This window comes from Electrona antarctica, assembly GCF_951216825.1.
Source record: "Electrona antarctica genome assembly, chromosome: 14".
Lineage (NCBI taxonomy): Eukaryota > Metazoa > Chordata > Actinopteri > Myctophiformes > Myctophidae > Electrona > Electrona antarctica.
In genome coordinates, this window is record NC_136795.1 from 5,241,871 (window position 1) to 5,255,909 (window position 14,039).

At 47.2% G+C, this 14,039-nt stretch overlaps 1 protein-coding gene across 1 annotated transcript in view; it reads right to left on the reverse strand.

Annotated features, from left to right (window-relative positions):
- unc80 (unc-80 homolog (C. elegans)) overlaps positions 1-14,039 on the reverse strand; it is a gene marked incomplete at both ends in the record, with an annotated part of 168,732 nt that overhangs the window by 133,127 nt on the left and 21,566 nt on the right. The window contains 7 exon segments of the mRNA XM_079519777.1: positions 376-507; positions 3,731-4,084; positions 4,627-4,904; positions 5,796-5,939; positions 6,278-6,494; positions 7,864-7,998; positions 8,815-9,091. Of these exon segments, the coding sequence (XP_079375903.1) occupies positions 376-507; positions 3,731-4,084; positions 4,627-4,904; positions 5,796-5,939; positions 6,278-6,494; positions 7,864-7,998; positions 8,815-9,091 (1,537 nt within the window).

Genomic DNA, 14,039 nt, shown 5'->3' on the forward strand with positions numbered 1-14,039 from the left:
CCTGATGCGAGGGATGAAACACAACGCCCACCTGAGAACAAACCCAAAGCAGAGTTGACTGCGTATAGGAGAGGCCGTGAGGGACAGCAGAGTTTACTGCGTATAGGAGAGGCCGTGAGGGACAGCAGAGTTTACTGCGTATAGGAGAGGCCGTGAGGGACAGCAGAGTTTACTGCGTATAGGAGAGGCCGTGAGGGACAGCAGAGTTTACTGCGTATAGGAGAGGCCGTGAGGGACAGCAGAGTTTACTGCGTATAGGAGAGGCCGTGAGGGACAGCAGAGTTTACTGCGTATAGGAGAGGCCGTGAGGGACAGCAGAGTTTACTGCGTATAGGAGAGGCCGTGAGGGACAGAACAGAAGACAAGACATCTGACCTGCATCCTGAGGCGGTCTCCCGACAACCCGCGGTGTCCCTCTCCACAGCCGTACGCACAGCCCAGAGACTTGACGATCTTAATGAGCATCGTTAGAGCCAGCCGGTGAGCGCTGAGACCGCCGCCTTCATCCTGTTTAATGAAACAACAAAACACAACACTTTTAACCCTTAAAGGAGCATTCAGTGATTTGGGGGATTTGGAAAACCACCCAGTCCGCCCCGGTAACAAAATGTGCACATGCACACGCTCTACAGTGGGGGGAAGTGCAACAGCATGTGCACCATGGCCCGCCCCCACACATGATTGGAGGAAGGCCCCTCTCATCCTGATTGGATGAAGGCTTTGCCACCCGCCACCAAAACTGAAAATAGGGTTTTTTGACCCCAGGGGCTCACTGGGGACAGGGAGGAACTCCTTATATGGTCAGCATACTCTATAGTAGGGAGGATTATCCAAATAAAAAATAAGTGATATTTGAATGAAGCGAAATCACTGAATATACCTTTAACCTTTAGACCTGAGGGCAGTTCTACAAATGCCTTCTAAATCCTGACAGTTTTCTGTGGTTCTCAAACATTTTCATGTCAAGGACCCACAGAATTATATGGGCGACCCCCCCATCTGAAAATGTGTTGTTCCAGGGACCCCCAAGAAGCAAACATATGAGTTAAAACGTTCGCTGTGAAAGAATATATATTCAAAGATTTGCACACGTTTTCACGATTTTTCAAAAATAGCAGACCTACAAGCTCATAGCGCGGCACTCAGTGCTGCGCTATGAGCTTGTAGATCTGCTATTTTTCAATAGCTAAAGTTTATAATAATGGTTAAAACACCGAAATGGGTTAATACTTCATTGACCAGAGGCAAGCTCACAACGTGGCGTGTTATGGCGTGTTGTCGCGAGCTATTTTCACAGAATGTTCCCCCAGAATAGAGGGTATGCGCGTGACATCACCATCATACCCAGAAGTTACTACAGAAGTTACTACTGAGTGGCAAAAAACGACTTTCCGTCCTTGACAGCCCCATACATCCAAACAGAAAAGTCAATCTGATTGCATTAAATTATGTTAAACGACATTAAACTCACTTTGCCATTCACTTTATTCATGCGCATATACCCTCTAGGGACGCCTGCAGGCTTCATATACGGTTAATTCTAAATGAATCATTGTCTAAAGTAAACTTGCATTTACACATTCCCCATAGGGCATTCACTTCTAGATTTTACTAGTTGACTATTTTTTTAAGAAACTGTGTACATTGGTGACTATAACTATAATCTACCTGATCTTGAGGCCTACAAAATAAAAAAAAAATAAAAACATACTAGTCAACTAGAACAAGGTCGACTAGTGGATTTACTAGTCGACTAGTAAACTAGTCGACTAGTTGCTCAACCAATTTTGACCTGAGATCAGATTCTAAAAATGTCTTCTACATCCTGACAGTTTCCTGAAAAAGCTATGTTTCTATGTCAGTCGTTTTTCAAAAATAGCAGACCTACAAGCTCGTAGCGCGCCACTCGGTGGCGCGCTATGAGCTTGTAGATCTGCTATTTTTCAATAGCTAAAGCATAACATAATGCTAACACCAAAAGGGGTTCCCGCCCAAAATGGGTTAATGCCCTAATTCCCCACAGATAGAATTGAATAAGACACATTACAGACTTGGATTAACCTACATAATAAAGCAATACAAAAAGAAGAAGGAAAAAAAAGACAGACAGAATCTAATAACCATAATGCATAGAATCTCATTATGATGAGTGCATTTGGAATCCCTACACAAGGTCACTTCAAGGTCACTTCAGCAGGGGACTACAAAGCTCTAAACCTGCATTGTTTTAGTTTTTTTCAGTGGTTCAAAAATTAATTATCTTTGAAACATTTTAACGACACAATCCTTGTATGGATGGGGAGTTATTTGTACTTTACGTGAGTATTTAAAATCAAATAGCCTACTTATACTCCTACTCCACTACATCTCAAAGGCAAATATTGTACTTTTACTCCACTATATTTATTTGAAAACTTTAGTTACTAGTTACTTTGATCATTATTACAAAACGTACATTAACCTCTTCAGCCCTATATAGACATTTCGGCCATTTGAAAATAGCCGATCTATACAAGCTCACAATGTGTCGCATTGTGAGCTTGTAGATCGGCTATTTTCAAAAACAAATTATACATTTGAAAACATGAAATGAGACATTCTGCATAAAGAGTACTGTACTTTCTACTTTTAGTACATTTTGATGCCAATACTTCTGCACATTTACTCAAGTACATTTTGATTACCTGCAGACCTACTTTTACTTAAGTAAAAACTTTGAGTACTTTTTTTTAGGGGTGCACGATTATGGATATATGACCGATATCCGATCTCGGAATTATCTGCAGGGTCATATCTGCCGATACCGATTCTGACCGATTCAGATATTATACAGAGGACCACAATGGAAACAAGCCTATAGGCCCTATAGGGGCTTATTGGCCCAAAGCCTGTTAATAAAGTAGTCAATCAATCAATACATATATGTGACCAGATTTGACTGAGAGACTGCCATCGCGCAAATTCCAGCTTTTCACCAGAGGAGAAAAACCTTTTTTTTTCAAAATGAGTTTATAGCACAGGCAGACTCTTCACATACTAGAGCATGTCTGAAATAAGTGTCAGAGCTGAAATCGACATGTAAATATGAAATAAATGCATAAACATGTAGCTAGGTGTAATGTTAGAGACCACAGAAGTGAACCTTTCAAGCCTGTTTTCTGAACTCGCTGTTTGAAAACGCGCTGACATGAAAAAACGAAAATTCAAAAAAATACAATGGCAACAGTCAAATTTAGCCACATATCATAATACACTACATAAAAGTGTCTGTTTTCACAACTGAATGACTACTGAATGAGTACACAAATTAAATGTAATTAGTATTTTTTTCTGGTGAAAAACAACGAGACCGTTCCGATACCGATATGGCATTTTTATGGCCGATATGGATGATTCCGATTATGCTACCGATAAACCCATTTTGGGCGGGAACCCCTTTTGGTGTTAGCATTATGTTATGCTTTAGCTATTGAAAAATAGCAGACCTACAAGCTCATAGCGCGCCACCGAGTGGTGCGCTACGAGCTTGTAGGTCTGCCATTTTTGAAAACTACATATTTTTTAAACTACATATTTTGAGATGGGGGTCTGTGGCCCAATAGAGATAATTCTGGGGGTACTTGACATGAAAAAGGTTGAGCACCACTGACACAGAAACATAGGTTTATCAGAAAAATGTTAGGATTTAGAAGCCTTTTTTTAGCCCCCCCCCACCATGCACTGCACCCACCTTGCCGTTTGTATCCTTGCCATTCTTCATATCATCCTTGCTTCCTTGCCCACTTCCGCCTCCACTCCCACTGCCCCCCCCTCCTCCTCCTCCTCCTCCTCCTCCCCCATCTCCTCCTCCTCCTCCCCCAGGGACCCCCTGCTGGGACCCCCCTCCTCCTCCTCCCCCCGTGTCCTTGGCCCTCATGGCCTCCTGCTGGACGTTCTCCTTGTCGTGGGGTTTGGAGGACAGCCTCTTGCCCATGCCGGGCACCACGCCCAGCTGCAGCAGGCAGTCGATGATGTTGAGCGACACGTCGCAGATCCTGGAGCTGATGTCGTTCCTCAGGATGGCGTAGAGCGCCCGCAGCACCGCCTGTGGGTTGGAGTGAGTGAGTGAGTGAGTGAGTGTGGAGAGATGGGGTTGAGTTTATACTAGGGGTGTGCTGAAATATCGATATGGCGATATATATCGATACGTCCTCCCGCGATAAATAATCGATATTGATTATTAAAATATCGATATTGGAAAAAAATAATAATAATAATGAAGTGATGAACAACAATGTTTAGAAAAGGAGGAAATGACAGCTAAAATAAAGCAAATCCCACTCAGATTCCACAGCAACCAGAAGTACTGAATTACTGGATGGTGATTTGTCCAAAGTCTCCAAACAGCTTTGTGGGAATATTGTCTTTATTTAAAAAAATAAAATAAAAAAAAGGCGAAAACCACAAAAAACATTAACGAGTGGTGCAACAGCACCCCCTATTGGTACTCTAAACATAGTAACATAGTCCCATAGTAACATAGTCACATAGTCCCATAGTCCCATAGGGACAAAGCTGTTCCTTGGAGTGGTTGCACCACTCAAAAAAACACTAAATGAAAACTATTGAAGAGACTTGATGACTCACGGTGAGGTCCAGCATGCCGTTCTTCAGCACAAAGTTGTTGGTGCCCTCGATGCTGTCGCCCTCCTCTGGACAGGAGTAGTTGATGCAGGAGTCGGTGAGGCTGCGCGGCAGGTTGGCGCACGCCAGCGGCTCCTCGCAGGGCGGCTGCAGCTCGCCGGGCGCCGGCGGCGTGCACAGCTTCTTCATGTGTTCCGTGAAGAAGTCGGCGTAGCCCACGTTGAAGGACGCCACCGTGGTGTTGAACGCCGCCATGGTGATGGTGGAGATCTGGGAGCGCACTATGGGAGAGAGAGAGAGAGAGAGGGAGAGGGGGAGGGAGAGAGAGAGAGAGAGAGAGAGAGAGGGAGACGGAGACGGAGACGGAGAGGGAGACGGAGAGGGAGAGGGAGAGGGAGAGGGAGAGGGAGAGGGAGAGGGAGAGGGAGAGGGAGAGAGAGAGGGAGAGAGAGAGAGAGAGAGATATTTGATTTAAAAATACCTTTATTAAATTACTACAGCAACTAAGCACCAATATTCACAACATTACACACACACTTCATTAAAACGTTAAATTAAACATTAAAAAGAGATAATTTGTTCCCCATGCTCCCCCACCGACCCATTTAGACCTGAGACCAGATTCTACAAATGTCTTCTAAATCATTCGTTTTCTGTGTCAGTGGTTTTCAAACTATCTCATGTCAAGGACCCCCAAAAAATGATGTGTAATCGGCCGCCGACCCCCATCTGAAAATAAGTTGCAAGAAAAAGATTTGAGTATAAATCGTTTACTGTGAAAGAATATATATTTAGTTTTCACGATTTTTCGAAAATAGCAGATCTACAAGCTCGTAGCGTGGCACTCGGTGCCGCGCTACGAGCTTGTAGATCTGCTATTGTTCAACATAGCTAAAAGTTTTAAATAATAGTTAAAGTGGTTAAAAGCTATATGAGGCGACACGGACATGTCCTCAGGTCTAAATGGGTTCAGGTGTGGTCACTGTGACTGGTCGGGTTCCGTATTACCTTCCGTGGTCAGTGGTGTGGTCAGTGCTGTGACTGTTGGAGTGGTCAGGCATGTCTCTGAGCAGGGAGTGATGAGAGTATTACCTTCCTTGACGGTGTGGTCAGTGCTGTGACTGTTGGAGTGGTCAGGCATGTCTCTGAGCAGGGAGTGATGAGAGTATTACCTTCCTTGACGGTGTGGTCAGTGCTGTGACTGTTGGAGTGGTCAGGCATGTCTCTGAGCAGGGAGTGATGAGAGTGAGAGTGTTTGGCACTCAGGCTGTCCACGTCGGCGCTCATGTCCGAGCTGCCCCTCCGAGTGAATTTACCTTCGAGAGAGAGATAGAGACGACAGACCATTTCATTCAGCTTTTACACTGCAGAGACACAACGGTGATTTGTACCGCATTGTATGCCGAATATAAGACGTAACCCATTTTGGGCGGGAACCCCTTTTGGTGTTTTAAGCATTACGTTATACTTTAGCTATTGAAAAATAGCAGATCTACAAGCTCATAGCGCGGCAACGTGTGCCACGCTACGAGCTTGTAGGTCTGCTATTCTTGTTAGCGGGACTCGCCCAAGTTGAATGCTGATTAGTGTCAATTTGGTGCTCCTTGTCATGAGGAAGTTTGGGAATCACTGCTTTCCACCACCGCCTGCCTACCCATGATGGTGGCCTGCCAGCCGCTGCGGTCCAGCGCGCGCCGGTCGTCTCCCAGGCCGGAGAAGCTTCCGAAGGAGAAGTTGCTGCGCGTGGGCGACACGTCCAGGTGGTCCTCGTGGAGCAGGAAGGGCACCCCCATGCGCCTCTGGCGCTTCTTCCCCGCGTGGTGGTACGGGATGGAGCCCTTCCTCTCACGGTCATCGCGGCGGTTCTTAAACTGCTGACGAAGAAGAGAGAGAGAGAGAGAGAGAGAGAGAGAGAGAAGGTCATCCTATAGCTGCTATAGAGCCCTGCAAGCCCGTTGGGACCCGACCAGGGCCCGGCCCGCCAAAACGGTCTGGGGAGTTTCTGTACCTGACCAACAGGATTTAGAACACTTTCCTGGGGGTCTTTATGTGTGTAATATGTGGTTTTAAGGCTCATACATAGTCTGGATTTTCGGTGGTTAGGTGACCACCGAACTACAACATGCGGTGAAGAGTAAACCACCTCCACTGCCCCAGCCCTTCTCTGTTTTTACTCACCACCACTCAACGCTATTACAGCTCCGGTGGTCACCTCACCACCGGAGCGGTGGTCACCTCACCACCGGAGCGGTGGTCACCTCACCACCGAAAATACAGACTATGAATGAGCCTTTAGACATTTTAGATTTTAGCAGTGAGCCCAGTCGACACTGGGCTCACTTCCTTCCTCGACTACAATTCCCGTAATGCTTTGGTGCACTGCACAAATGGAACTAAATGGACCCTAACAGGTCCGTTTGGTTCCATTTGTACACTCTCAGAGTTAAATTATTGATTTCTACATTGATTGAGTTACATTGATTTTTACAATATAAATTAGGGTCTCAGAGATGGAAATGCCATTAAATGGGGGTCCGTAGACTAATGCATGTCAAACTGGGGGTCCTTGAAAATCAAAAGGGTTGAGAATCACTGCTAGAGCCGTAAAGATCTTCTCTTATGGGGGGTCCCTGGAATATATTTTCGAATGGGCGGTCTGTGGGCTAATTAGCGTCAACGCGGGGGTCCTTGCCCACTGGTATGGAGGCTAATTAGCGTCAACGTGGGGTCCTTGCCCACTGGTATGGAGGCTAATTAGCGTCAACGTGGGGTCCTTGACCACTGTTATGGAGGCTAATTAGCATCAACGCGGGGGTCCTTGACCACTGTTATGGAGGCTAATTAGCGTCAACGTGGGGGTCCTTGACCACTGGTATGGAGGCTAATTAGCGTCAACGTGGGGGTCCTTGACCACTGGTATGGAGGCTAATTAGCGTCAACGCGGGGGTCCTTGACCACTGGTATGGAGGCTAATTAGCGTCAACGTGGGGGTCCTTGACCACTGGTATGGAGGCTAATTAGCGTCAACGTGGGGGTCCTTGACCACTGGTATGGAGGCTAATTAGCGTCAACGCGGGGGTCCTTGACCACTGGTATGGAGGCTAATTAGCGTCAACGCGGGGGTCCTTGACCACTGGTATGGAGGCTAATTAGCGTCAACGCGGGGGTCCTTGACCACTGGTATGGAGGCTAATTAGCGTCAACGCGGGGGTCCTTGACCACTGGAGGCTCTGCTCACACCTTCTTGAAGAGGTTTATCCCCAGGTCAGAGGCCAGGTCCGGGACGGCTTGTCTGCGCAGGTTGGTCAGAGACACCTTGGAGAACGTCTCAGACGACAGAGACTTCCCCTCCTCGTTGGACTTCAGGCTCATGTCCTGCACACACACGCACGCACACATGCACACGCACACACACACACGCACACACGCACGCATGCACGTACGCACGCACGCACGCACGCACGCACGCACGCACGCACGCACGCACGCACGCACGCACGCACGCACGCACGCACGCACCAGTGGGAGACGGCAGTGATGATATTACAATTTAGTCATTTAGCTCTTAATCCAGAGTGTTTTACAGTAAGCAAGAACAACACAACATCAAATGCATAAAAATGTTCATCAATCTGAGGCTCAATACCGAGAAAAACGCTGCTAATGTGTATGTGTGGACAAGAGTTATTTGGAATTCACCCGGTAAATATAAGTAGTATTCAGTCTGGATGAATAGAAATCAATAAATTACGAGATTCTCGGCGTTGGCACAGTAAGTAAGGAATGTCGGAAAAATCTCGACATTGGCACGGATTGTCAAGCCATCAACCGCTGATCTATAATCACTGATATCAATTATTCTAAGCCTAGAACCCAAGCCATCCAGGTCCAGGATCCTGATTCTTCATGAGCATAAAACATATGATTCTGTGGGGGGGAAATAAATGAATATTTAATTACTACATTTAATAAATATCCTTTGTTTAGTGTTTATTTTTTTCACAATATCAAAGGATTTATGGTCATTCGCCAGGATCCTGCATGGCTTGATTCTATACACATAGGCTTAAAATAATTGATGTAAATATTTGTGTAAATCTCTATGGGGAAAAAAAATCACACCCGTGAAATCGCGAACGCGGCGTCCGATTATACGGAGCTTGTTTTTTATTAAAAAAAACACACACACACCTGCGTTTTGTGGGTGTTGACGAGGGAGGGCGTGGCCGCCACCATGGAGCTGCTGCGGGGGCGCGGCAGGGGCGGGGGCAGGGGCTCGGCGGGGGCGCGCTCGGGCCTCTCCTCCAGGATGTGGCGGAGGCGCGTCAGGTAGAAGAGCAGCGCCCAGTGCACGCCCTCCTCCGTCCAGTGGGGCTGCAGCAGGCAGCGCAGTACCGCCACGTCAAAGTAGGTGGCGTAGCGCGCCCGCTGGGCCAGCGACGGAGGCACGCCGGCGGGGGCCGACGTCCTGAGGAGATGGGGAAGGAAGGAAGGAAGGAAGGAAGGAGGGAAGGAGGGAGAGATGAACTCATTTATAGGACCAGAGAACGGATTCTATACAAAACGTTCTTCTAAATCCCGACAGTTTTCGGAAAAAAACGTTTCTGCCCGATGAGAACTAGAAGGTAGGGTTAAGTTAAGTGTCTTGCTCAAGGACACTTCAACACAGACTATAGGGGAGAAGATAGGGGTTAGGAGTCTTGCTCAAGGACACTTTAACACAGACTATAGGGGAGAAGATAGGGGTTAGGAGTCTTGCTCAAGGACACTTCAACACAGACTGGGGGAGAAGATAGGGGTTAGGAGTCTTGCTCAAGGACACTTCAACACAGACTGGGGGAGAAGATATAGGGGTTAGGAGTCTTGCTCAAGGACACTTCAACACAGACTATAGGGGAGAAGATAGGGGTTAGGAGTCTTGCTCAAGGACACTTTAACACAGACTATAGGGGAGAAGATAGGGGTTAGGAGTCTTGCTCAAGGACACTTCAACACAGACTGGGGGAGAAGATAGGGGTTAGGAGTCTTGCTCAAGGACACTTCAACACAGACTGGGGGAGAAGATAGGGGTTAGGAGTCTTGCTCAAGGACACTTCAACACAGACTGGGGGAGAAGATATAGGGGTTAGGAGTCTTGCTCAAGGACACTTCAACACAGACTATAGGGGAGAAGATATAGGGGTTAGGAGTCTTGCTCAAGGACACTTCAACACAGACTATAGGGGAGAAGATATAGGGGTTAGGAGTCTTGCTCAAGGACACTTCAACACAGACTATAGGGGAGAAGATAGGGGTTAAGAGTCTTGCTCAAGGACACTTCAACACAAACTATAGGGGAGAAGATAGGGGTTAGGAGTCTTGCTCAAGGACACTTCAACACAGACTGGGGGAGAAGCCATGAGCTCTCTCTCTCTCTACCCACTAAGCTACGGGTGCCCACAATCGCTTACTGCTGCTGGTGACACAGCAAGCAATATACTGTAATAAGCACATAACGATGACCAAACATTTGGGACTTAAACGATGCGCCCTACAGTGTAAGGCCTACAGTGTAGGGCCTACAGTGTAGGGCCTACAGTGTAAGGCCTACAGTGTAGGGGCCTACAGTGTAAGGCCTACACTGTAAGGCCTACAGTGTAAGGCCTACAGTGTAGGGGCCTACAGTGTAAGGCCTACACTGTAAGGCCTACAGTGTAAGGCCTACAGTGTAGGGGCCTACAGTGTAAGGCCTACACTGTAAGGCCTACAGTGTAAGGCCTACAGTGTAGGGCCTACAGTGTAGGGCCTACACTGTAAGGCCTACAGTGTAAGGCCTACAGTGTAGGGCCTACAGTGTAGGGCCTACAGTGTAAGGCCTACAGTGTAGGGGCCTACAGTGTAAGGCCTACAGTGTAGGGGCCTACAGTGTAAGGCCTACAGTGTAGGGCCTACAGTGTAAGGCCTACACTGTAAGGCCTACAGTGTAAGGCCTACAGTGTAGGGCCTACAGTGTAGGGCCTACAGTGTAAGGCCTACAGTGTAGGGCCTACAGTGTAAGGCCTACAGTGTAGGGCCTACAGTGTAGGGCCTACAGTGTAGGGCCTACAGTGTAAGGCCTACAGTGTAAGGCCTACAGTGTAGGGCCTACAGTGTAGGGCCTACAGTGTAAGGCCTACAGTGTAAGGCCTACAGTGTAGGGCCTACAGTGTAAGGCCTACAGTGTAAGGCCTACAGTGTAGGGCCTACAGTGTAAGGCCTACAGTGTAAGGCCTACAGTGTAAGGCCTACAGTGTAGGGCCTACAGTGTAAGGCCTACAGTGTAAGGCCTACAGTGTAGGGCCTACAGTGTAGGGCCTACAGTGTAGGGCCTACAGTGTAAGGCCTACAGTGTAAGGCCTACACTGTAAGGCCTACAGTGTAAGGCCTACAGTGTAGGGCCTACAGTGACTGTAGGGCGCATTCCAATAACATTTACTATTATATAATATATATTATATTATATTAGCTTCTACCAGCCAGCTGAATGCACGTCTGCTTGTTCATGATACAGAGCTCTCTCTCTCTTCACCATCTCTCCTGTAAATATCATCATCGGACTCCGTCGCACGGCCTTATTAAGAATGCATCAAAGAACACAGAGTCCCCCCCCCCCCCCCCCCCGAGAGAGAGAGAGAGAGAGAGAGAGAGAGAGAGAGAGAGAGAGAGAGAGAGAGAGAGAGAGAGAGAGAGAACAGATTGACGTAGAGGAGAGAGAGAGAGAGAGAGAGAGATAGAGGAGTCTAAGCCTACGTGAGTCCACTATAAATAAGCAGTGATGAAGGTCAGAGGCTGATGACTGCAGACTACAGCATATGGAACACTGGCTGCACAGCCTGCACTACACCACCTCTCTACGAGAGAGCGAGAGAGAGAGAGAGAGAGAGAGAGAGAGAGACACTCGGCCACCTCTCTATAAGAGAGAAAGAGAGAGAGACTCCACAACCTATCTAGTGGTGGGGGGGGGGGGGGGGGGGAGAGAGAGAGAGAGAGAGAGAGAGAGAGAGAGAGAGAGCACATTAGGTATAGGAACAAGCAGAAAGGCTGTGACAGAGAGAGACAGAGAAGCATTTAATCACGGTCGTTATATTAAATCGAGCCAGAAGAGATGGATCAATATCTACATGGATCATTGAGAGAGAGAGAGAGAGAGAGAGAGAGAGAGACAGAGAGAGAGAGAGTACAGCGGAGAGAGGCTGCACGCATCATGTTTCACTGTCTAGCCAGCACGCGCGCGCACACACACACACACACACACACACACACGCACACGCACGCACGCACACACACATGTGTACACACACACACGCCAACTGTTGTGTCATGGTTGCCATGGAGGCAGATTGAATCCATGTGTGTCGTCAGAGCAGATGCAGCAGCAGCTCAAAGCGGTTACCATGGAAACTGACTCGGCATCGCAGGTCGGTCTGACGTACAGCAGGCGTCGACCGACGCAGTGGACACCAATCATTCGTCGCATACATCGTTTTTTTTATCCCACGATTTTGTAACCCATTTTTTCCACCCAATGTCAATTATCTAATGTAATCCTGGGCTCTACTCTCCCTCTGGCAACCTGGGGAGAGCAGCGGACTGACCTCATGCTTCCAATGCCGCTTCTTTTCACCTGACAGGGGGGGAGTTTCCCCGGGTTGGACGTGTAGCACGCGTGTGGTAGGAACACGTTATTCTGACCAGTTCCTTTCCCTTCCATCAGACTGGCCAGGGGGGAGGCAGTTTAGAGACCAGGATTACTGTGATGAATGAATTTGCAAAGATGCAAGGTAGAAAAATGATCTTGCAAAAGCCGATTTAGGCAAAAGATTGCAAATTAGAATTCGTTACATACAACACACAAGGCTGAAATATTTGCAGCAGTGCATGTTTCTGCATTATCGTGCAAAATAGCTTATAGACAGTCTCACCATTTGTGTCTCACAAGTCTCTCTCTCTCTCTAATCTGCAGTCAAGTCTCTCTCTCTCTAATCTGCAGTCAAGTCTCTCTCTCTCTAATCTGCAGTCAAGTCTCTCTCTCTCTAATCTGCAGTCAAGTCTCTCTCTCTCTAATCTGCAGTCAAGTCTCTCTCTCTCTAATCTGCAGTCAAGTCTCTCTCTCTCTAATCTGCAGTCAAGTCTCTCTCTCTCTAATCTGCAGTCAAGTCTCTCTCTCTCTAATCTGCAGTCAAATCTCTCTCTCTCTAATCTGCAGTCAAGTCTCTCTCTCTCTAATCTGCAGTCAAGTCTCTCTCTCTCTAATCTGCAGTCAAGTCTCTCTCTCTCTCTAATCTGCAGTCAAGTCTCTCTCTCTCTAATCTGCAGTCAAGTCTCTCTCTCTCTAATCTGCAGTCAAGTCTCTCTCTCTCTAATCTGCAGTCAAGTCTCTCTCTCTCTAATCTGCAGTCAAGTCTCTCTCTCCTAAATCTGCAGTCAAGTCTCTCTCTCCTAAATCTGCAGTCAAGTCTCTCTCTCTAATCTGCAGTCAAGTCTCTCTCTCTCTAATCTGCAGTCAAGTCTCTCTCTCTCTAATCTGCAGTCAAGTCTCTCTCTCTCTAATCTGCAGTCAAGTCTCTCTCTCTCTCTAATCTGCAGTCAAGTCTCTCTCTCTCTCTAATCTGCAGTCAAGTCTCTCTCTCTCTAATCTGCAGTCAAGTCTCTCTCTCTCTAATCTGCAGTCAAGTCTCTCTCTCTCTAATCTGCAGTCAAGTCTCTCTCTCTCTAATCTGCAGTCAAGTCTCTCTCTCTCTAATCTGCAGTCAAGTCTCTCTCTCTCTCTAATCTGCAGTCAAGTCTCTCTCTCTCTCTAATCTGCAGTCAAGTCTCTCTCTCTCTAATCTGCAGTCAAGTCTCTCTCTCTCTCTAATCTGCAGTCAAGTCTCTCTCTCTCTCTAATCTGCAGTCAAGTCTCTCTCTCCTAAATCTGCAGTCAAGTCTCTCTCTCCTAAATCTGCAGTCAAGTCTCTCTCTCTCTAATCTGCAGTCAAGTCTCTCTCTCTCTAATCTGCAGTCAAGTCTCTCTCTCTCTAATCTGCAGTCAAGTCTCTCTCTCTCTAATCTGCAGTCAAGTCTCTCTCTCTCTAATCTGCAGTCAAGTCTCTCTCTCTCTAATCTGCAGTCAAGTCTCTCTCTCTCTAATCTGCAGTCAAGTCTCTCTCTCTCTAATCTGCAGTCAAGTCTCTCTCTCTCTAATCTGCAGTCAAGTCTCTCTCTCTCTAATCTGCAGTCAAGTCTCTCTCTCTCTAATCTGCAGTCAAGTCTCTCTCTCTCTAATCTGCAGTCAAGTCTCTCTCTCTCTAATCTGCAGTCAAGTCTCTCTCTCTCTAATCTGCAGTCAAGTCTCTCTCTCTCTAATCTGCAGTCAAGTCTCTCTCTCTCTAATCTGCAGTCAAGTCTCTCTCTCTCTA